Below are 24,994 nucleotides of genomic sequence, written 5' to 3'. Positions count from 1 at the left end.
TGCTAGCGGCGGCGCACTTCTGTGAGATCCATCGCTGTATGTGGGGGGGGGGGGGTGGCGGGGGTTGGTGGATCACGCAGCGATTGATGCCAACCGACGCGGGCTGTGATGCGAGCAAGCCGTGGCCAGTACAGCACGTGGGTCAGCGAGGCATTGTGCACGCGGCGGGGGGCGAAGCTGTCTCGTCGATTGCCTCCGCCGTGATGGCGATAGCGCTCAATTGAGCGCAATTGGTCAAAACCATCGGAAATAGGCGTACGGTCTTTGCCAACAAAAAGAAACTCTCTCTTGTGTTGGCGAGAGCGTGACCTGAGCCGGAGACCGGACGATCACTGCTTGGGTCAGATTGCTCGATGGAGATACCGGTTGACAGATGGATGGATGAGGAAATATATATTGAAACTTTGTTAAAGTCTCCACCACACCGTGACCGATTTGGTGAAAGAAGGTGAATGTTGGTGAGCGTCGTCGTCATCGCCAGCATCACACAGCTGTCGATGTATTGGGAGATGTCTGTGCACCAGTCTGAGTTGGACTGATGGCAATTGCAGAGAGGTGTTTTAGAAGCGCTGGAGGGCCGAAATTCAGTCGACGCATCATAAACATCATAAAACTCTGTAATTTTCGTCTAATCTGAACCACTGAGAATAGGGCAAAGGAGGCTGATACATTCATTGCTCACGGGGGCAGGGTCGGCCAAAGTCCCCTGCTCAACAATTACGAGGACACGGGACCCATCGTCAGCGAACCGAGTAATTCGCCTCCCGTGGAGTGTGACTCTGCAGCCGATAAAAAGCGGACCCAAGCCCGACATCGACTACCCTTTGCACAGTGCTCATGCGTCCGTGCTGGTTGCGAGGACGCGCACGCGCGGTGCGGATAATATTCATTAAGAACGCAATGCTAGGGCACAATCTACGTATATATAGTTAGCTAATACCAGTTGCGTGTGTGTATATATATATTTATGTGTTTACGATGCTTAGAAAATACTACTGCATTCCCATGTTTATAAACGTATATATGAAATAAGACGTAATAAGCATTTATAGGCCAATGTAAATATATTGTAGATATTAAGCATGTACCAACTCCGTATTAACTATCATGTGTATAAATAGAGCAATCATATGCAAATATAATTAGTATATTAGCGGAGACACTCCCACCTATATACAAAGACACAGATCCCCCGTATAGCCTTAACGGACTGTGGGGGCAAGTGCTGCTAGCGAGCACCTATGAAGGCCGGCACGGCACACAAAGGGGTGGGTGGCCAGCACCACGCCCGGCCGCCTTTGTCTCCCCAGTGACGATGTTTACACATCGTACTCATTTGAGGCTGAGTCGACCTAGGAGAGGCCCATGACCGGTTCACATAATCGTCACCGGTGTTGGCCGTGAGCGGGAATCGAACTCGGGTCGCCGGGTTCATAGCGCAGCGCGCTAACCGCAGCACCACCGCTCCCCACACCTATAAAATCTGGCTGTGACAGTCCCACCTGATGACGGAGACTTGTGTTGCCTCCGAAACGTCGTGATTTTATTATTTCATTTTTATTAATTTTTATTTCATTTTTTTACCTACGTGACTTTACCGAAAGAACTAACGGTATATAAACACACACACATATACGCTCCTGCACTCCTGCACGCACGCCGTATACGAAGGCATGTACTTGCATGCGGACGCATATGCACTGCCTGTACGTGCGAGTGCCGTGGAGTACTCCCGTGCGCGTTCAGTGCGCACACGGAATGCACGCGAGCCCTGCCCCGGGGGCACGGGAGTTCATCTAGTCCCCTAAACTTGCGGGACACACACACACACGAAACACACACACACACAACAGAGACGGAATTACTCCAATTTTCTAAACATACTGCCTATTTTACGGGTGACAGGAAGGTTTTCTGCACATTGTCACTTAGATAAAAATGTGTGTGCGATATAGAAATTGCTACAGGATGTATCCTAATCGCCATCATTATGCCATTGTGCAATGTATGTCGGGTTTTTTTTTATTGAATTAGGACAATGGATGAATATTTCTTCAATCGGGTCAGTCGCCTGAAACGTCGGCGTATTGTTATTTTCTTCTTCTCGGTGTCGTTACAATCCGTTCCTTTTTTTAGTTTTTAATTCGCCTTGTCTCTAGTTTGTCCAAGGTCACTCCGCCGTACCTGATCCCACGGGGTCAAAAAACTAAATGTATTGAGAAGGAGACATTGCCCGCGATTGCCTTTACCGCAACAGTGCATTCACCTTAGAGCCGCGAACAGCTGCGTTTAACTGCTACTGTCATAACGGATAAGCATTATTTAAAACAAAAAAACACTTACAAGTCTGATTGTAATTAAAGTCTGCACCGTGTCGGGCAGAACCTACGATGTGTGTGCACGCGTGCGTATGGGGGGGTGGGGTGGAGTGGTCTTGCAGTGGCCTGCGTCCTGTGCTACGAACCCGTCGGACCCAAGTTAAATCTCCAGTGGAGGTTTCACATGAGTGGCGAATGAGATGTGAAACTGCCCGCGGTCTCCACCAGGTTGACCAGCCTTTAACGAAGTGACAAGCGCGGTGTGAGAACAAAGAGGGTTTGGTGGTTCCGTGTCGAACACTACGACGTTAACCACACTATCTCCATGTTACTCTCTTGAGTATATATATACACAAATTAATGTGATTAAAATATAAGTTTAAATAACAAGCTGTAAAACTGAAACTGACTTTTCAAGGTACAGTATAAATATGATACAACTTCCGACCAAATGGTTTTCGAGGTTGATATTTGAAATGTTCGAATTAACGAAACTCAACAATGGGGGGTTCACGTTCCTAGAATTCATTAGCGAAATGTTGCAACTTAAACACAACTAAAAATGCCAATCAATGTCAATCAATCGGGCAAGTGAAGTCGAGCGCCTTCGCGACTTAAATTATCTCTTTCACGAGGGACCTGCGCGACTTACAGAAGGAGTCCTGGGTGATGAAATCATTCTTGATTTTTATATTCAGTGATATCCTACACAGAGCGTTGCGTGTGTATCCACATCACTTCGCAATATACTACATATATAACTATACACATATTGCATTCATTTAACGGACTACGTTCTGCTCATGAGTTTCGCAAAGTCGAAACCCGACCTGCGTACGCTACTCAAGTAAATGCTCCTGCATGTGTGCGCGTGCACGTGTGTGTGTGTACGCGCACGTGTGTGTGTGCAAGAGGCGTGTGTTTATCAACTTCGCCATCCGTCTTTGTCTTCCTACGAATGTTTTTCGGCACTTTATCCCAAGTGCCGCGAGGGATTATTTGTCTCTGGCGCTGAGTGCAAATGTAATGCATGGCTATTGAAGGGATGCTGCATCAAAACTGGACGAGCGTAGAAGACAAAAGGTTGCACAAAGAAGAGGACGACCTGATAATGCCGACGGTGATGAGAAGAAAACTGGAACAACGTGATCACATATGTAGGTTGGATAACAACAGGAAAATGTGAAGTGTGTTGTTCATAAAAAAATGGAAGGAACCGAAAAGAGAGGAAGAGCTCAGGCAGCAAGGTTTGAAGGCGACAGAAAGAGATTGGGGCCAGAAATGTGGCACGACTTTGAGCGTATTGACACAAGACGAAACGTGCAGTGGACACCTACAGGCTATCGGCCCATAGATCGTGATGATTATGATGATGACCCAGGATAGCCTCGCTGAGTCTCAAGACTCTTTTTGCACGAGGGTCCTGCCGAGTATCCGCACTAGGGGGACGATGGCTGTCACGTGATTATATTCCTAAAATAGTAATTTGCGAGATGTTTGGTTTTATTTGCCAAACTTAGAGCATGACTCTGGCACACAGTGGCCTGCTCTTGTGAATTGCGTCACGGGATCGTTAACGTCCACTGTAAAGCAGACGGCGTGTAGTATTTACACGCTTAATACGCGCGAAGTAATAACCGGGACGGACGCTGGATTCGAACCACGCGACCGTCCAGTGTCCCGGCGCTGTGGCTGCAGCTGTGCCACAACTCGCCAAGCCAGCGCGGTTTTGTTTTGCCGGAGATCTGAGCAGCGGTTGTTCTGTGGGTATACCGTCCCTCGACAAATGAATGTGAAATTTCCACCAATGCTCATAAAAATAAAATTCTGCAAAAAATATTTTATTTTGTGTTCGATCGTGTGGGTATCGTGTCAATGTTGAACTATAACCCTCCACCACAACTGCCATTATATCTCCACGACCTAACCGATAAGAAACTCAATATCAACCGCAATGACATTGGGCGTGTCTGTTAAAATCTCTAACAGATGTGTGAAAACCCCTCCCCGTTAGAGGCGCTTCAATCTAGCATTGAAGTTTTCGTGTTTACACTGCGAGCCAGATAAATGTAATCGGTGTTTTATTTGTGACACTGAAAGTCCCGTGTAGCCAGTTACCCAGTTAAGTTTTCGTCATACGAGAGGTCCAGGACTGCAACAGATATTACTCGCCGTCGGTGCTGCCGTCGTCTGGACTCCAACTCAGGTGGGCGGGTTTCGTAACGCGGTGCGCTCGCCGCGTGAGAGTTGTCATCGCACGTAGCGGTCGACGGTTCGATTCCCACTCCCGCCTTGACAGCCAATTCATTAAAACCCCCGCGGGTCGCTCCCGGATTTTCGCGAATATTTGCCACGTCGTTATTAAGCCACAGCGCCCCCCGATGCAACGTGGGCGTGTCAGAGAGTCAGTGGCGACATTGGCAAGAGTGGCCCACTGTGTGCCGAGTTTCGCAGCCACTTGCACCGGACGTTCAACGATTGCATTCATTTCCACGTTTGCAACTTCAAAATTTGATTTTTGATCCGACAGTTGTAAATAATCCATCGCGGAGTTTTATTTTTTTGTTGTTGCCAGCTCTCCTCCGTGACGAGCGAGTTGGAGAGGGTGTGACTGATTCCCTCGCCTGGCTAAATGAAGGGAGTTTAATTGCGTGAGACACGGTTGCATGCGCTCGCATTTAACGTCGCTTGAGAAAGTTTACATCGGAGGAGAGCGCCCGTCGTACGCATTTAAACGACACAGACTGCAAGGTCCAAGAGGGGTTTGAGAGCGCCTATTAAAGGCGGTTTCAAAGTGCTGTGTGGGCAGAAATGCACGTGCCCTGCCGCCACGGTCCCCCCCCCATCCGCTGATGTTGATAAGCGCGCTGATACTGCAACGGCATTGGGCTGAGTGGACCTACGGGAGGGGTAGGCCAGGTTAACATCAGGAGGAGTGCTAACCACTACACTACCGCTCCCCACGCACACTACAAAGACAAATATCCCCCGTATAGCCTTAACAGACTATTGGGGAGGGGGGGTGGGGGCAAGTGCTGTTAGCGAGCACACCACACACAGACGCACACACACACGAAACACATAAATACACAGACACACAAACAACAGCATCTATTAATGAATCGTCACAAAGGCACGGCGATGGAGCGGTGGTACAATGGTTAGCGGGACTCCACTGTGAACCCGGCCGCCCAAGTTCGATTCCCGGCTGGGGCTGGCGTCAGTGACAACGGTGACCAGTTTGGTGAAGTATGGCGAAACTAACCCCCCCCCCTCCCCCCATTGGCCATAAGGCGTTGAGGAGGGAGGCCGTCGCCCATTGGTGCAGGAATTGACAATATCTGGATTTGGTTTTGTATTCAATATGAATACGCACGCGAGTTTACAACACGCAACTTGAAAGTCCACATTGCCGCAACCTCACCTCTGTCGGCTCTTGAGGCTCTGCCTAACTCATTGTGCCCGGGCATTAGCGGACAAAGAGCCCCACAAATGCGCTCGACGCAAAATACCTGCAGCCATTGTCGGAGGGCGGCGACTGACTGCTACACGCATCAAACTCACACGGGGGGGTGGGGTGGGGTGGGGGGGGCGGCTTATGGCAACAATAATATTAATAATGTCGTGCGCGTTGTCGTTTGAAAGAGCACGTCCTCGGCGCGCCTCGCTTTGATGTACGGGGGTCGCTTAGGATCGTTTAGAGAAAGGGAGGGCTCTCTCGTCCCTCTGACTGTGGGTGCGCGTGCACAAAGAACGATAAGGCATCTCTCTCATGGGCAGCGGCGGCGACGGCGGCGGCCAGGATAGGGTCACAAAGTTGGTAGGTTACGGCATAGGCGGCAAACCGTTGCGTGTGTAATCAGCGTGCGCTCAGTGGAGCAGGAGGCTGTGTGGGTGATGGTCGGGGTAAGGGGTGGGGGTGGGGGGAGGAACGCGTGCGCAGGATGGAGGAGAATCGAGTAAACAACTTGGGTGGGTCAGGAATTGAACGCGGCCCGGAACGCGGCCGTCGACGTGTGATCATGGGCGAGTGGTGGGATGGGTGCGGCACGTGTGCGAGATGGAGGAGGAGGAAGGGGAGAGGGCGAGCAAAGTTTGTAGGTCGGGAATAAGCGGTGGCAGGCAATGCGCTGTGGGTGCAATCAGAAGCGGGGTGGGGTAGGTGGGGGTGGGGGTGGGGGGGGTAGTGATGGGTGGGACGCGTGGATGTGCAGGATGGGTGAGGAGGGCAGGTTACCGAAACAGGCATCGGAGTGGCACCCCGAGGTCGGCGACCATGGGGTGGAGATGACACTGTAAGACGAGTCCTTGGAGGTCAACTGTGCAAGTGTTGCGGAATCTAGCAAAAGGAAGGAAGCGATGACGAGGGTTTTGGTGGCGTCAGCGCCATTAGCCGTGCTGACCCCCATGACCTTGACCTCAAGGAGTTAGACAATACCCAACTGAACACGTGACTCACAGCCAATACTTGCACAGAGCGGAGCGGTCAGAAACGATGGTTCGCGAAACCCGCGTCGAGAAACGCTCGTGCCGCCGTTTGTGCCGTGGGGTCACACGCGCCCTCGGCTGCTCGCGCGGCGCGCCTCCGTTTGAATGGCAAACGGCGGCACCCTCCACGGCGTGCTTTAGGCCTACTCTTCTACGCTGATCGGGCCGTCTCGTGAGAGGCGGGGACTACCCACGTTTTTAAGCACACCGCACCGTCGACTAACTTGCGACGCAAATCCGTTCGCTGTGCTGGCTGGACAGAGGCCGTGGTGGCCGTGGGTGCCTGTGGGTGGCCGTGGGTGGCTATGAGATGGGGTCGGCGCTCTCTGTCGCTGGGACCAGGGCAGCAGCACGTGACTAGGACGTTCATTGTCATGACGCCTCTTTGTTTTGTTTTTGTTCTAAACCGGTGCTAATTCTGGCGTTAAACATGGAAATCACCCGAACAGATTCGTGAATTGTCTTAGACTCGCTCGGGGTTCAAGCCAAATTTCCCCGTGGTTCCCCCTTTTCCTCTGCCGCTGTTAGCAAAGACAAAGATGCCCCGTATAGCCTTCACGGACTGCTGGGGCAAGCGCTGTTAGCGAGCACCTATTACCCGGCGCACGGCCGCGGATCGAACCTCGCGTGTAGGCCACTGCTGATGGGGTTTTTTTTCTTACACACAGTTACTTATTCAAGGCTGAGTCGACCTAGGAGAGGCCCACGGCACGCTGTTCAGAAAAAACCCCTCGCCGCCGGGGTGGCGCAACGAGTTGGAGCAACGCCGCGTGCGGGGCATAGTATGCTAACCACTGCGCCACCGCTCCCCCCCCCTCCCACCGTGTAGTGTGCAGACCGCTCAGTACACGTGCATACATTACTCACGATGATTATGTATAAACTGGCACAATACATTATTATACTGCACGCGTGAACTAATATTACGTAATCCAATATAATACACGATCTGGGGGGGGAGCGGTGGTACAGCGGTTGGCGCACATTGCACGATGAACAAAAGTGGTTCAGTTCGATTCTCAGTCACGGCTAGCATCAGTGGCGAGATACGTCTGAAACAGTCCTGGCACCACCATCCCCCTGCCCCCCAACTTACACCCCCTCCCAGCGTGGTGAAGTATGGTCAAACAATACCCGAGGCTTTAATCCAGCAGTGGATTAACAAGCGGGCTTAGCCTACACGCAATTACACAAGCCACAATGAAATTAATTCAAAGCTTAAAGAATACGGCTCGTAACAATACATACACACGTACCGATACGTACATATGCACATGCATGCAAGTCACGCACGCGCGCGCTACAGAGAGAGACACACACGCACACGCGCGCTACAGAGAGAGACACACACGCACACGCGCGCTACAGAGAGAGACACACACGCACGCGCGCGCTACAGAGAGAGACACACACGCACACGCGCGCTACAGAGAGAGACACACACGCACACGCGCGCAGGCACACGAAGCGTGGCCGTGAGAGATGGCCTATCCAGCAGTAGATCGGCCATGGCTAATGAGGAAGTAATGTGCAGTGCATTACACGCGCAAATGCACCCTGACTCGATCACATATACACATTATATATATATAACATGTATAATCATATACGTATAAACATATATGTAATCATGCATACGCATTATATATCATTCTTAAGGTGTGCTAAGCGGTAGAGGGCTCTGATTCACAAGCGATCTTAAAACGATATCACAGTCCCTGCAGCGAGACTCATAATTCTCGGGGGGGGTAGATAAAATAGGTACCACTTTGTGGCACGTCAAGCGACCATCGCGCGGGATGTGATTGCCCTCGCCATACGAATGTGGAATGTCCACCGCTGGCCCTGGGACGAGTGGGAGACGCTTGGGGCCCGCGGGGTCTCGTGGACGAGACACGTGTCACTTGCGCGCCCCACGGGGAGCGGTGGCGCAATGGTGAACGCACCGCGCTACAGAAACCCGGCCACCTTACGTTTGATTAATGGCCACGGCCGACGTCGTCGGTGAGCGACATCTAAACCGGCCACGGGTCTCTCCTAGGTGGACTCGGCTTTAAATGAGTCCCAAGTGCGATGCGTAAACATCGGAGACGTATACAAGCGAGCTGGGGCGTGGTGTTGGCCACCCAACCCCGTCGGCTTTCATAGCTACTCGCTAACAGCACTTGCCCCACACCCACCCACCCCCCCAAATCTGTTAAAGGCTACACGAGGGATCTTTGTCTTTGCGTGTGCGCTCGCGCGCGCGTAATCAGACCCCGTGGTAAATAGCGCGCCTCGGTGCTGTTGAGTGACTTGGCGGTTAGGCTACGGGGAGGGGGGCCCACGGCTTAGGAATAATCTAAAGCACACAGAATCCATCAATTAAAACCAACACGGGCGCACGCGCGCGCGAAGACGTCGCGTTCACAACGCAGCGTGGGCTAATGTAGCGTGGCAGGCGCGGGTGATTTGAATTGGAATATAAAACATTTTTGAAAGCGCGTGCATTTGTTGTTGTTGTTGTTGTTCTTGGGAGGCGGGGGGAGGGGGTGGCCGTTGTTAATTCCAGCAGCCGCCCGCTAAAACGTTGGCAATTCGACGGATATTTGACGCTGTCTTTCCGACAGACCTGTTCTTCACCTGAGGACGGCTGCTTGCGTTGTGGCCGAAACGTCGTGAGAATTGTATTTTATTATGTTTTATTTTTATTATTTTATTATTTCCCATCTACGTGACTTTATGCGAAAGAACCAAGAAGATGAATCCCTGCAGTCACGAAAGCTTTACATCGAAAAGAGTAAGGAAAGATTAGCGACTCGTCCGTACGAGGAGCATTTGGGGTCGCGCCAGCAAGCGACTCGACACGCCAACGTGCAGCCTTCGATAGATTAGTGGGGGGCAAGTGCTGTTAGCGAACACCAATATGAAGTTATTATCGATGATATTGGTCGCTAAGGGCCTACGTGTTAAACTGACCCATGTGAAGGCCGACACGCGCCACGATGGGGTCGGAGGCCAAGGCGACCGGTTCAAATACCCGTGGCTGTTATATCGCCACATCGATCGTGAGTGGGAATTGAACTCGGTTCTTAGCGCAGTTCGCTCAGCGCTGCACCACGTACAGGCGCTGCCATACACGACAAACACACTACCCACACGTAACGCATTTTATGCGCGCTGCAAAAAAACTAAAGACAAAGATCCCCTGTATAGCTTTCAACAGACTGTTGGGGCAAGTGCTGATAGAAAGCAGCACCTATTAAGGCCGGAACGGCACGCACGCTACCACGGACACTCACACATAAACTCACGCACATATAAACATGATCACACGTGCAAAAGACAAATTATCCCCCGTATAGCCTGAATCGACTTTTGGAGCAAGTGCTGTTAGCGAGCACCTACGAAGGCCGGCACGGCACACGAGGGGGTGGGTGGCCAGCACCACGCCTGACCGCCTTTATCTCCCTAGTGGCGATGTTTTACACATCGTACCAGGTACCCATTTTAAGCTGAGTCGACCTATGGGAGGCCCAGGAGCGATTCAGATTATCGTCACTTGTGCTGGCCATGAGCTTGAGAATGGAACTCGGGTGGCCGGGTTCGTAGCGCAGCGCGCTAACCACTACACCACCGCTCCCCACACAGACACAAAGACAGCGATCTCCCGTATAGCCTTCACAGACTTTTGGGGGCAAGTGGACACACACCCACAATCGATCGCACACACGTTCTGCCACACACACACACACACACGTGTACACAATTACATACACACACCGCCAAACGTCCACACGCACTCCGTTATATAAGCACACTGATAGACACACTGGCACACACACACGCACTTGTTCACAAGCACACACACGCGCGCGCGCGCACACAAGCGCACAAAGACAAAGGTTCCCCGTTTTACAGCTTTAGTGCCCGTACCGCGCGGGAGGGGTGGACGTGGCTGGCACCGCGCGTGGGCGCCTTTGTTCCCCCCGGTGCTGCTGTTGTTGACACCCCGAAGCAGACACGTGTGTGTTTAAGGCTGAGTCGACCTAGGCCCAGGACAGGTTCTAATACCGCGACGCGCCACTGGCGTGGTCGAGAATCGAACTCCCGTCGGTGGCGCCGACAGCCACGAGAACAGTCGGCGTGCACACCCCCTCCCAATAACACCAGCAGAACCCTCAAATACACACACACACATCCACACCCTCAACACCAGCACCCTCAAATACACACACACACATACACACCCTCAACACCACCACCCTCAACTACACACACACACATACACACCCTCAACACCACCACCCTCAAATACACACACACACATCCACACCCTCAACACCAGCACCCTCAAATACACACACACACATCCACACCCTCAACACCAGCACCAGCAGAACCCTCAAATACACACACACACATCCACACCCTCAACACCACCACCCTCAAATACACACACACATTCACACCCTCTCCAAACAACACCACCACTACCAGCACCACCCTCAAATACACACACATACATCCACACCCTCAACACCACCACCACCACACCACCTCCCCCAGACCCTCTCCCCCTCCCTTGTCACCCTACATTTACCAGGGCTCTCTGGAGTCTCACCACGTGCTCACCACAGCTCACCACAGCTCACCACGTGCTCACCACAGCTCACCACGTGCTCACCACAGCTCACCACACAACACCCAAAATGCGCTCCCTGCCGCGCGGGCCGACGAACAGGAGCCGCTGTGGGAGTGAGGTCGTTGACTCGGTCACGTGGTGAATGTGTGCGCGTTAGCGTGAGTCTGTATGTGTGTGTCTGTATGTGTGTGTCTGTATGTGTGTGTCTGTATGTGTGTGTCTGTATGTGAGTCTGTATGTGTGTGTCTGCATGTGTGTGTCTGTATGTGAGTCTGTATGTGTGTGTCTGTATGTGTGTGTCTGTATGTGTGTGTCTGTATGTGTGTGTCTGTATGTGTGTGTCTGTATGTGAGTCTGTATGTGTGTGTCTGCATGTGTGTGTCTGTATGTGAGTCTGTATGTGTGTGTCTGTATGTGAGTCTGTATGTGTGTGTCTGTATGTGTGTGTCTGTATGTGAGTCTGTATGTGTGTGTCTGTATGTGAGTCTGTATGTGTGTGTCTGTATGTGTGTGTCTGTATGTGAGTCTGTATGTATGTGTCTGTATGTGTGTGTCTGTATGTGTGTGTCTGCATGTGTGTCTGTATGTGAGTCTGTATGTGTGTGTCTGCATGTGTGTCTGTATGTGTGTGTCTGTATGTGTGTCTGTATGTGTGTGTCTGTATGTGTGTGTTTGTATGTGTGTGTCTGTATGTGTGTGTCTGTAGGTGAGTCTGTATGTGTGTGTCTGTATGTGTGTGTCTGTATGTGAGTCTGTATGTGTGTGTCTGTATGTGTGCCTGCGTCTGTGCATATTTGTCTATGCGGGGAGCGGTGGTGCAGCGGTTAGCGCGCTGCGCTACGAACCCGGCGAGCCGAGTTCAATTCCCGCTCACAGTCAACACTCAGTGACGATTTTCTGAGCCGGTCCTGGGCCTCCCCTAGGTCGACTCAGCCCCAAATGAGTACCCGGTGCGGTGTGTAGTAAACATCGCTATTGGGGAGACAAAAGCGGCCGGGCGTGGTGCTGTCCACCCACCCCCTCGTGTACCGTGCCGGCCTTCATAGGTGCTCGCTAACAGCACTTGCCCCAACAGTCTGTTACAGGCGATACGGGGGATCTCTGTCTATGTGTCTTCGTCTGTGTGTCTGTGTCTATGTGTACGCGTCCGAGTGTGTTTCTGTGTGCGTTTGAACGGTTCGCGTGAAATCTGAATTTGTAACACGTAGGTTTTCGCGACTAATATTTTTCATAATAAATGTGTTTTTTGGGGTTATATCGCGTAAATATAAATGTGTCGTTTCCCGTCACCACCGACACAGCCAATGAGTGAGGTTTGTCACGTAAAAAAAAGCCGTGCCAGTTACCACCACTTCAGCACGCTGTTGTGTTGGAGGGTAAACCCACAACATTTACGATTCGAGTAGGAAGTTTGTACTATTGTATTTGATTGCGCGTGTGTGTATATCTGTGCACGCGTGTGATTGTGTCATTGTGTGTGCGTCTGTAATGTCGCGTGTATACGGAGAGCGGTAGTTAGCAGCGCACGGCGTGGAACGATCGCTCGATGATGAATGTTCTTCCACTAAAATCATTGAGAATTTGTAAGGCGCGCAGATTGCATTGAGAGAGAGAGAGAGAATGATTCGCAGAGAGAGAGAGAGGGAGGGAGAATGATTCAGAGTCGTGGGAATTCACAGACAAGTGGGAAGGCAGCTAGAACCGGCGCTAGAAATTTCTCAAGCTCTGCGGACCTACATTGTGGTGATAGCCCAACTTGATTAGCCCATGTCTCCCTGGAACAAAGATGCTTCTGAAGCACAAGTCTCTGTCACAAGAAGTAGGGCAAATGCATTTCCTCCTTTATCATGAAATACTGTGTTGTAGTATTAGTATGATTAGTCGAGGCGGTGCGTTGCGCAATGAACTGGCCGAACACGAAGTCGATTCCAGGACACGGCTAACGTCTGTAGCGAGAGCGATGTCAGAACCGGTCCGCTCCCCTTCACCAACCCGCACTGGTCAGTGTGGTGAAGTTTGACCAGAGAATCTATTTTGCCGAGACCGATTTAAAAGCGGATTGTATGTGTGTGTGGATGTGAGTGTATGTGAGTGTGGACGTGAGTGTATGTGAGTGTGGACGTGAGTGTATGTGAGTGTGTGTATGTGTTTGGGGAGCGGTGGTGTAGCGGTTAGCGCGCTGCGCTACAAACCCGAGTTTCGATTCCCGCTCCAGGCCAACACCGTCGACGATTATACAAACCGGTCCTGGGCCTCCCCTAGGTCGACTCAGTCTCAACTGGGGAGACAAAAGCGGCCGGGCGTGGTGCTAGCCAACCACGCACCCGTGTGCCGTGCCGGCATTCAAAGGTTTCCACTAACAACACTAGCCCCTACAGTCTCATTAACACGGTGGATATTTGTCTTTACATGATATATGTATGTATATGTGTGCATGTGTATATGTGTGTGTGTGTGTGTACGTGTGTGTGTATTTATGGGTGTAATCATAATGAATCATGTCCACCCCTTCATCAAGCCACTGCCCGGATCGCATGCCTCTCTCTCTCTCTCCACGCCGTATCGGTCACGGGGTGTTGTGTCCGCCCATACTTCACCGCGCTCGTCATTGCGGCCTGCCGAAGTGGGGCAGGCGCACAAACAGATCCGTGTCACTCGCCAACGTGATGTTCGCCGTAGCCGGGAATGCAACTCAAGCCCGATCGGGGTTCGTAGTCAGCGCAGTGCGCCAACCGGCGCGCCACCGCTCTCCCTACGCGTTGTGTGCGCGTGCGTTGCCTCTCACGTGTGTGTCTCCTGTACCGCTCACGGCCAACACAACAGCGACGATCACGCGAAACCGGTCCTGGTGCCTCACCTAGGTCGACTCAGCCTCGAATGAGCGCCTGGTGCGGGTGTGTAAAACGTCGCCAGCGGGGAGACAAACGTGGCCGGGCGTGGTTTTTTTTGCCGGACACCCAAACCCACCCAACCCCTCCCCTCGTGTGCCGTGCCGACTAAGCACAGGTGCTCGCAAACAGCACTTGCCCCAAAAGTATGGCAAGGCTATACGAGGAGGGCGGGGGGTGGGGGTTGGGGGTTCTTTGTCTTCGTCTATGCGGGTGGGTGCTCGCAGACTTTTGCGTGTTGCCCCCCACCCCCCTCTACCCCCGTGGCCTCGTGAGAGGTGAAACGAGGCCGCCGACGTCTCGATGTGAGTGAGTCGGGGCAGGGCCGCGCTCGCGGGAGTCGCGAGTTGGTAGATTCCGTGCATCGCGCTGCACTTGTGAGTATGTTCAGTGCCTGAGTATCGTGGTAGCAAAAGTAGCGACGGATGTGGGTAGTAGCTACGGGCCCCGCACTTTCAATGGGCTCCCGCAATAAACGCTGGCAAGCTATCAATTCCGGTTCAGTGATTCTGCACTTGCTCTATTGCTATAGTACTATACCGCCTTCGACTTTTGTGAACGACTGGGCGTTTAAGGTTAGCGATTTGTCGTATTATCTGGCTGTATGGCAAATGAAAAAATACAATTACTACTATGCAAGTTAAAAATGTTTGTGTTTTATAATGTTTATGTTTTTTTTTTATTTAGGGCCCCTTCGTAACATACGCTCCAGGCCCCGCACTGGCTTAGTCCGGCACACTGTGTGTGTGTTGTCGCGTCGCTGCCGGCTTCAGCGTCGCACTCCACGGGGAGGCGAATTACTCGGTTCACTGACGATGCCGGAGCTCGGGTGCGTCGTGAGTGAGTGGGGTTTTTGTTGTTGTTGTTGTTGTTTTAAATCGAGATACTCAGAGCAGCGGCGGCAAACAGGCATGTGGAACTCAGTGCTGAGCTTGGCCAGGATATTTGTGGACAAAAATAAAATAAAAATAAAAATTGAATTTTCAGATAAGAAAAAAAATCATACTCATAATCTCAGCTAAATTGGTTTATATGTTCAGTTTCCCAGCCATTGTAGAACACGATTACAATTAACATCGGTTACTCAGTCGCAATCATACATACACTACATGTCTAAAACACACGCTACACACGATGCACATGTAACTAAAGACAAAGATCACCTATATCCTTAACAGACTGCAGGGGCAAGTGCTGTTAGCGAGCACCTATGGAGGCCATGCACGGCAAACGAGAGCGTGTGTGGCCCGTACCACGCCCGGCCGCCTTTGTCTCCCCTAGCGGAAATGTTTTTTATACATCGCGCTAGGCACTCAATTGAGGCTGAGCCGATCTAGGGGAGGCCCAGGACCGGTTCAGATTTTGGTCACCGGCACGGCGCGCGAGGGGGTGGGTGGCAAGTCCCACGCCCGGCCGCCTTTGTCTCCCCAGTGGCGATGTTTACAATACACACATTTGGCCCACTTCGTGAATTAACATCGGGTGTAAAACGCCGCTCTCTTATCATAAAACCCCAATAATTTTATATATATTTAGCACATGAATACATCTGTCGTAAATGAAAACGAATATACCTCGTTATTCATTTCACAAACACCCACAAACCTGCTGGATCAATATATATAACATTGTATATAAAGTGCGTTGTGTGCACACGCGTATGATGATTACGCGTCAATGGCGTTGCACTGTTAATGTATAACTTTCGTAACGAGCATTTGTTTGAGCCTGCACATTAAACGGGTGCGTTCGTCGATATTTGTGACGCAGTGGCGGCGGCGGTGGCGGTGATGATGTCTCCCCTCTCGGGGGTGCGGCATGCCGCGAAACTCACCTTCGTCATTTTGCACGAACAAAAAAAATCATCATCGCCAAGCCACTCGACACAAGCGACGCGTTTCCCGACATTCCGACGAGATACATCTCCCGAAAATTGATTCTTGGGACTCACCGAGGCCATCCTGCTTAAATAAAGGAACTTTGGTAATCGTAGTAATTGCTTCTATTACCCTTAATGCTAAAGGGTAATTGCACGGCGAGCGTAATGATGACGCTCGCCGTTCACAGCGATATCGCGCGCGGCGTTAATGGAGCCAACGAGTGGAACAACGCGTTCCGCGGGAACGCACCGCCCGCCGAAAGGAGACGGAGCCACAGATGCAGCTCGCGTGTGGGTGGATTATTATTACATCGGCAGGATCGTGAGAGGTCGCGGGCGGCTGAGTCAGAAAGGCATTCATCCAGCAGTGGATTAGCCCTGGCTCACAGCGACGATGATGATGATGATGACGATGATGATGCCCTTTCTGACACGTGCTCACGGCTGTAACGCCCGCTGCAGCGAGGACGCAATTAACCACGAACGCACACACATCAAAAATCACACCACACACTCACACACAATCAAACTCACACACGCGCAACACTCTCTCACACACAGACGCACGCGCACAACACACACACAACACACTCGTTGTGTGAAGCTCTGGTCTCGGACACGCTGCTTTTGCGTGAGTGTGTGTGCGAGTGTGCCGTGCCACGGCCTTCATAAATGCTCGCTAACAGCACTTGCCCCAACAGTCTGTTACAGGCTATAAGGGGATCTTTGTCTTTGCGGGTGCATGTGTGGGGAGCGGTGGTGTAGCGGTTAGCGCGCTGCGCTACGAACACGGCGCCTCGAGTTCGATTCCTACTCACGGCCAGCACCGCCAGTGACGATTATCTCAACGAGTCCTGTCCTCCCCTAGGTCGACTCAGCCTTAAAAATTAGGGGAGACAAATGCCGGCCTTCATTGGTGCTCGCTAACGGCACTTTCCCCAACAGTCTGCCAAGAGCTGTGTGAGTGTGTGTCTGTGTGTGTGTGTGTCTATCTGTGTGTCTGTGTGAGTGCGTGTCTGTCTGTGTCAGTTACACGATCGGTCGTGTCGCAGCACTTGCGCGTGTGTGTGTTTAATTATCACAATACGACCCCAACGTCACACCAACACGCGTGGCACACGTGCTGTTTGGCAATCACTTGAGTTATGAATGTTATTCATGTTACATTATTGTATTGAATTCAAAGGTTCTGTGTTTTATATACGTGTAGGCGCATATGCGTGGTGTATAAGTAGGAGTACACGTGTGTGTGTGTTGACGTGTGTTTATATTTGTGGATGTGTGTGTGTATTATCATTACGAATGTTTCGTCCAGTTACTTTTCAAATGCCATTGGCAAGAAAGGAAGATTGTTGTTATTATTATTATTTCATAGCAGTAGTTAAGCTAGAATGAATGTTCTTTTTTATTTAGACTTGCGTGTACATCTGTACCATTATCAATGCGCGCCCTGCCACGCAGCAATTAAATCCGACGCCACGGGATCGAGGCTGGCATCTGAACACGAATTATACGACGCACTTTCCCATGTATTTTATCGCAACGGTTGTGGGTGCGCCTTATAATCCGGTTTAGTTGCGTGCGTTTGTGATGTGCGCGCGTAAACCAGACGTTTGCGCGACTTCATTTTCTGACACCGGGCGCGAGTTTTTTTTTTCCTGCAGCGCGTCTTACTTTCCGGCGCGTCTCACAGAACCGGGACGATGCGAAGTCCGATCGGTGTGAGTGCCGTTGACAACATGCGGTGTGCTGTGTGTGTGTGTGATGTGCGTTGGATTCGGATCGATCGATGATGGAATTATCCGGCCCGCTCCGTGACAATTTCCGCCACCCGCCGCTCTGGGTGAGATGATCGCAGCGGTGCATCTATCGCTGCGACGGCGGGTACATCGGGATGTTTTCGTGCCACTCGCACTGCCCGTGGACGATGCCCTCGTGCCGAACCCAAACCACCCGTCCACCCCACCGCATACACCCACGACCGCAAGCGTACGTCTAAAAACGAAACAACAACCCGCACGCAAACTCGACACGCTCCTCGCTCGCACCGCCACGGCGATGAATAACTCAGCGCGACGTTTCGGGCGCCGACTCTTTTAAGTGTTTCGAAGGCGCGCGCGAGAGAGACAGAGAGAGAGAGAGAGATCGTGCCGAGCTCGCTAACTGCGCCCGATCGTGAGTTAAGGGAGACGCGCTGGAACTCCGCGGCCGGAGTGCATTCGTGCAATCCTGATGTGTATACATATAGAACACAAAGGGGATTTGTTTATACGATATATACACACGGCTACATTAGTGTGCGGCATTTTAATTCGCTACAACGTGTCGTGTAAGATTAACGCTGCGTTTCACGTGCGTCGACGTACTACGATGTATTTTATATCTATGTTTAAACGCACACAATATTCAACGTTTGTGTGGATCATAGACAATTATAATTACCGGTGAGAACCCCTGGGTGCATGTGTACGCGCCTGCATGCACATGTGTGTGTGTGCGTGTTTGTATTAAAACGTGTGTGCATGCGTGCACACAATATAACACAACACACACACACACGCGTGCATAACACGCAGCAGACAATGGCAATTTGTAAAAAATAAAATCTACTAAGACGGCAATGTAAAATATTTCCCATCGCGATAATTGACAGCAAAAAAAAATCAACCGCGTGAATAAAGATTTTTGTTTTCTTTTCAATTATCCTCCGACGTTTCGGGCGACCGCTCTCGGCGAGGAATAAAATAACGCACCCCACGAACTCACCCCGCGTCTTCCAATCGACGCGGGTGGCTCACCGTCGTCGCGAATGGCGAACGACCTCGCACTCGCTTGCCAGGGGGGAACGTCGAGAGCGCTGCCTCGTAACGCCATCATTTAACGGGCTGCCGTTTCGGGCAACGACCCTACTTGAGAGGGGGGCGAGAGACTGGCTGGCGTATCCTCTACGCACACGCGGGCGGGGGGGGGTGGGGGTGGCGTTAGTCGGCACACCTCTTGCGCTACGAACCCACCAGCGACTTGGGTTCGACTCCCGGCCACGACTAACGTCAGTGCGAGTGATATATTGACACCCCCCCTCCTTCACCAACCCGCACTGCCCGGGGTGGGGAAGTATGGTCAAACAACCGCGGCGAGTGACACGGATCGGGGTAGGGCCTTTATCCAACAGCCGATTGAAACACGGCCGTCGACGAAGGTGAACTATGATATACTTGAATCGCCTATCTTGTAAACGTTACATTTAAACTACGCGCTCACTGCTACGTACTGGACACGTGGACACGCACTCGGCGCTGACATTGCTCGGATAGCTGCTGATGTGGGTGCGTGTATGTACGCGTGTGTGTGCGCGTGTGTGTACGCGTGTGAGTGTGTACGCGTGATTGTGTGTGTACACGCGTGAGTGTTACTAGGTCGACTCAGCCTCAAACGAGTAACTGGTGCGGTGTGTAAACATCGCCACTAGGAAGACAAACGCGGTCGGGCGTGGTGCTGGCCACCCACCCCCTCGTGTACCGTTCCGGCCTTCATAGGTGCTCGCTAACATCACTTGCCCCTACGGTCTGCTAAGGCTACACGGGAGATCTTTGTCTTTGTTTTGTGTTACTGAACCGATCTCGACCCTCCCCTGCAGAGGCTCACACACCGCACCACGATCCCGACGACCCGCGTTCAACTCCCGTCCGCGCTCATCAGCGGCATGCCCAGAAGCTCCTCCACCCCCCCCCCCCCGCCCACCCTACCCAGGTCAACTCAGCCTTAAATAAGTACACGGTACGGCTGCGTGATCAACAACAGGAATAGGGAGACAAAGGCGGTCGGGCACGCGTGCGTCTGTCCTCAACGTTCCGGCCTCGATCGACGCTCGCTAACAGCACTTGCCCCCTCCCGCACCGGTCAAGTCTTACGAGGCTACACGGGGCATCTTTGTTTTCGCTATTACGCTACCGCATACACACACATACACACGCGCGCGCGCACGTACACACAAGCACGCGCACACTTACGCACGCACGCGTACACACACACACACGCACGCACGTGTTTGTGAGCGCGTCTGCGGTGACTTCAAGCGTACTTACTGTGCATAGCGGCAAAGGGGTCGGGCTTGCAGTGCATATCCATAGGGGACGGGAAGGGAAAGGAGTAGTGCAAGGTAGACAGTTTGACAGTCTCCTCGGCTCCTCCAACTTCAACGCGAAAGTCCTCCTCGCCCTGCCGCTCACTCGTCACCGCCTCTCCTCTCGTGAGCCGCTGCTGCTGCTGATATTGCTGCTGCTGATGATGATGCTGATGCTGCTGCTGCCGCTTGAGTAGCAACGTTCTCTCGCTCAAACGCAACCGGCGCCGTCACCGCCGTCAACGTCAGCAGCGAGGCGGCTGTGGGTGACGCGAAGCTTTGGCGGCACCTCGTGAATTATTGAACGCGACCGCTGCGGCCGGATCGGGTTCCCTCGTGGTCTCTCTCTCTCTGTGGGTCTCTACGAGTCTCTGTGTGTGTCTCTATCTGTGTATGTCTCTGTGTCTGTGTGTTACCGTGCTCCGCAGAGAGGCACACTTCGTCTCGTTCAGTTTTGGCTCAACGCCGTCGAGTCCACCGCATTCCAGCGACGACTTTCCGCCCGTGCGTCTCTCTCCCCCTCGCTCCCTCCCTCTCTCTCCGCGTGCGTCTCTCTCGGTGTCTGCGCGTGTCTCTCTCTTGCCCCCGTTACTTGGGTCGCTCTTCGTAGCCGCGAGATTGATTCCGAACCCCTTGAAGCTTGAGGGCTTGTTTGGTTGCCTCGTCCCGGTCTATTCTGCCGCTGCCGCTGCTGCTGCTTCGATTGTTGATTCGAGACTCACTCTCGCACAGAGTTCTTCAACGCGATCCCTTCAATCGTTCGCAGCTCTTCCGCTATGCGGTGTGCGGTATACACACACACACACACGCGCGCGTACACATACGTACACACACACGCGCGCGCGCACGTGTACTTGTGCCTCTCTGTGTGTGAGCGCTGATTCCGAATGTTTGCACGTGGATGAATCTGTAAAGCCACGCCGGAACGATGGCGGAAACAGTAGGTGTGTGTGTGCGTGTGCGTGTTTATACGAACAATTGTACACTCGACACGATGCACGTCTTAACAGTGCATACTTTTAACGAGTCCCAGAAAAAAACTCGAATATTACACGTGATATCATATGCTTAATAGACGATATGCTGGAGCGCGCGTGTGTGTGTGTTTGTTTCTGATATATGAATAGACAGCGTTGCGTGTAAATAGTCTCACTTACGAGCGCACACAGTAAATAGTAATAATGATATATAAGCAGTGTGCAGTGCGCGCGATGTGTGTGTGTGTCGGTATAATAAGCGTGCTAGCGCGCGCGTGTGTGTGTCTACATATAAGCGCGTATGCGCACGTGCGCTGTGTGTGTGTGCGTCTATCCGTGTGTGTGAGTCTATACGTGTGTGTGTGTGAGTCTATACGTGCGAGAGAGTATATATGCAAGTGTGGAGTAGTCTATACTACAACGCACGTGTGTGTGTGAGTGTGCACACGCTCGCACGCGCGTGTCAATCTGACTCGAGCAGTGATCACGCGCGAGACGCACGCTGCAGGCTGGGCTCACTCACTCACTGGGCTGGGCTCACTCACTGGGCTGGCTGGCTCACTGGGCTGGGCTGGCTCACAGTCCCTCACTCGCCGTGTCTGTCCCCGGCACTGACACTCGACGACTCCGCAGCTCCTTCCGTATAAAGCGGCGATGTCGCCTCGCCCGTCACACACTCTCCCCTCCGCGAAACTCGCCATTGGTCGCCCACTCAGCCATTTATCAATGAGCCCAGAGCTCCACTACCACCCCCACTACCACCCCCACCCCCCACCTGGCTGGCACGTCACGAATAGCATTAAGGCAGCGCCCTCTCCTCCTCCTCCTCCTCCGATGTCTCCCTCCCCACTCCTCTCTGCCTCCTCTCCCGTTTCCCATCTCACCCCTCTCCCTCCCTCCCTCTCCGCTTCCTCCTCCCACATCCCCTCCTCCCCTCCTCCTCCATCTCCCCGAGGCGCACGCGGGGGAGGGGAGGGGAGGGAGTGAGGAGTCGAGGGGGGAGGAGGAGTGCGGAGGAGAGGAGGAGGGGGAGCGCTTTGGGGTTATCCCATCCTGTCCGGTACACAGAGAGTGTCTTATACACATTTTATTACGCGCGCGCGTGTGTGTGTGTGTATGTTTAGGTGTGTCTTTGTGTGTCTTTGTCTATATAGATACACATACGCACTCTGTGTGTGTGTGTTTATAGTGCAGGGCTGTGCGAGATTGCAGTTTGGTGATGCCTCCATCCAGCAGTGGGTCGATCATGGCTGATGATGAAATACGCGTGTCTGTGCGTGCGCTCGCTCGCAGCACTTGCCCCAACAGCCTATGCAGGCTACACGGGGGGCCTTAGTCTTGGTCCGTATATTCGCACGCGCGCGCGCGTGTGTGTGTGCGTGTGTGTAATTAGATTGCTTTGCACGCGTGTGTGAATTGGTGTGTTCGTATGTGTGCTGCGTGTATGTGTGATGTGTGTATGTGTGCTGTGTGTGCTGTGTGTGTGTGTGCTGCGTGTATGTGTTGCCGTGTGAAAGTGTTGTTGTGTGTATGTGTGCTGTGTGTATGTGTGCTGTGTGTATGTGTGCTGTGTGTATGTGTACTGTGTGTATGTGTGCTGTGTGTATGTGTGCTGTCTGTATGTTTGCTGTGTGTATGTGTGCTGTGTGTATGTGTGCTGTGTGTAAATTTTCTTTATGTGTGCTGTGTGTATGTGTGCTGTGTGTATGTGTGCTGTGTGTGTGCTGTGTGTGTGTGCTGTGTGTGCTGTATGTATGTGTGCTGTGTGTAAGTGTTCTCTCTGTGTGCTGTAATTGTGCTGTGTGTATGTGTGCTGTTTGTATGTGTGCTGTGTATATGTGCTTTATATGGATATATACATGAATGTGTGCGTGTTTAAATACGTGGTGTGTGCGTGTATATAAATTATTTTAATATATGTGCATATTTCTCTCTCTGTGTGTGTATATTGTTGTAAGTGCGTTGTGCATGTCTTTGTGATGGGGAGCGGTGGTGCATCGGTTAGCGCACTGCGCTACAATCATAGCGACCCGAGTTCGATTCCCGTTTACGGCCAACGGCAGTGACGAATATCTAAACCTCTGCTGGCCATCCCCTAGATCGACACAGCCTTAAATGAGCACCTTTGCGCGGCGTGTAAATATGAGCACTGGGGAGACAAAGGCGGCCGGGCGTGTTGCGCGCCACATCGCCCCTTCGTGGGCCGTGGCGACCTTTTTTTTTCGTAGATCCTCACGAACAGAACTTGTCCCAACAGTTTGCAGGCCTATGCGGGGGATCTTTGCCTGTGTAGTTCGTAGCACGCGGACAGGAATCGAACCCAGGTGGCCGGGATCACAGCCAGAGCTCGCTAATGCCACTTGAGACTGGGGTCTAAGGCTAAACGGGGTGCGTGTGTGCGTGTGTGCGCCGGTGTGTGCGTGTGTATGTGCGCTTCGTCTTGTATGTACACATGTGCGTCTGTGTGTGTGTGCGTGAAAATGTGTGCGTTATGTGGAACGCAAGCGGAGTGGACAGCGCACTTGCGCTACGAACCGGGCGACCCGAGTTCGATTCCCGCTCACGGCCAACATCAGTTGCGAAGATCTGCACCGGTCATGGGCCTCCCCGAAGTGGACTCAGACTTAAAGAAACGAGGATCTGGTGGTGCGGTGGGAGAAACATCGGCACGGGGGCCACACACCATTCTCTCGTGTGCCGCGCCGGCCTTCACAGGTGCTCACTAACAGCACTTGCCCCAACAGTCAGCGCGTCTGTGGCTGCGTGGGGTATCTTTGTCTTTGTGTATATATATGTGTGCGTCCCTCTGTATAGTATACACATGCGGGTGTCACCAGCGCAGGCGAGGGTAAAAGTCGATTCACATGCACATTGTACATCACTAATACGTCAACAAATCATCCATATACGCACATCACCAAGCACAATAGGAAATAGATGGATGTCAATTCTACGGAGTATTCATCGGAGGGGACAAATGCACGCGCATCATCGCCGCCGCATATACAGCGACACGCGTACATACACACAGACAAAGGTCCCCCGTATAGTCTCTGGCAGACTGTTGGGGGCGAGTGCTGTTAGCGAGCGCCTATTGAAGGCCGATGCGGTGGGTGGCTAGCGCCGCGCCCGACCGCCTTTGTCTCCCCAGTGGATATATTTTTTTTCACGCATTTCGCGGAAGCCGAGGGCCGGGTTCAGACATCCGTCCGGCGATGTTGGTGGCCGTGAATGGGAATCGAACTCGAGTCGCTGGGGTCGTTGGACAGCACGCCGACCACTACACTACCGCTTCCCATAAAGACAAAAGATCGCCCTCCCCCCGTATAGCCTTAACAGAAGTTTGGGGCAAGTGCTGTTAGCGAGCGCCTATGAAGGCCGGCACGGCACACGAGAGGGTGGGTGGCACCACGCCCGGCCGCCTTTGTCTCCCAAGTGCTGATGTTTACACATCGCAACAGATACTCATTCGAGGCTGAGTCGACCTAGGGGAGGTGGCACAGCGCCGGCGCGGGCGGGAATCGAACTCGGCTCGTTGGGTTCGAAGCGCAGCGCGCTCACCGCTATGGCCACCGCTACCCCACACAAAGACAAAGATCCCCCATATAGCCTTGACCGACTGTTGGGGCAAGTGCTGTTAGCGAGCACCGATGAAGGCCAGCAGAGCACATGAGGGGCTGGGTGGCCAACACCACGC

General features: G+C 52.5%; 1 protein-coding gene across 4 annotated transcripts in view; it reads right to left on the bottom strand.

The window, feature by feature from the left end:
• The window catches only part of LOC144720667 (paired box protein Pax-5-like), a 117,893-nt gene extending 95,870 nt beyond the window's left edge, over positions 1-22,023 (bottom strand). For 2 of the 4 annotated variants that reach the window (XM_078597599.1, XM_078597601.1), the window contains exons 1-2: positions 20,283-22,021; positions 6,556-6,657 (exon numbers count right to left, since the gene is read on the bottom strand). In XM_078597599.1, the coding sequence (XP_078453725.1) occupies positions 6,556-6,657; positions 20,283-20,325 (145 nt within the window). In that variant the 5' untranslated portion in view covers positions 20,326-22,021. Of the gene's footprint in view, positions 1-6,555; positions 6,658-20,282 lie in introns of all 4 variants that reach the window. The other 2 variants (XM_078597598.1, XM_078597600.1) reach the window with 2 other exon arrangements.
• Between the last annotated feature and the right edge of the window lie 2,971 nt (positions 22,024-24,994).

Source organism: Lampetra planeri, chromosome 9, assembly GCF_965212315.1.
Source record: "Lampetra planeri chromosome 9, kcLamPlan1.2.h2, whole genome shotgun sequence".
Lineage (NCBI taxonomy): Eukaryota > Metazoa > Chordata > Hyperoartia > Petromyzontiformes > Petromyzontidae > Lampetra > Lampetra planeri.
This window is presented reverse-complemented; position numbering and strand designations above follow the sequence as displayed.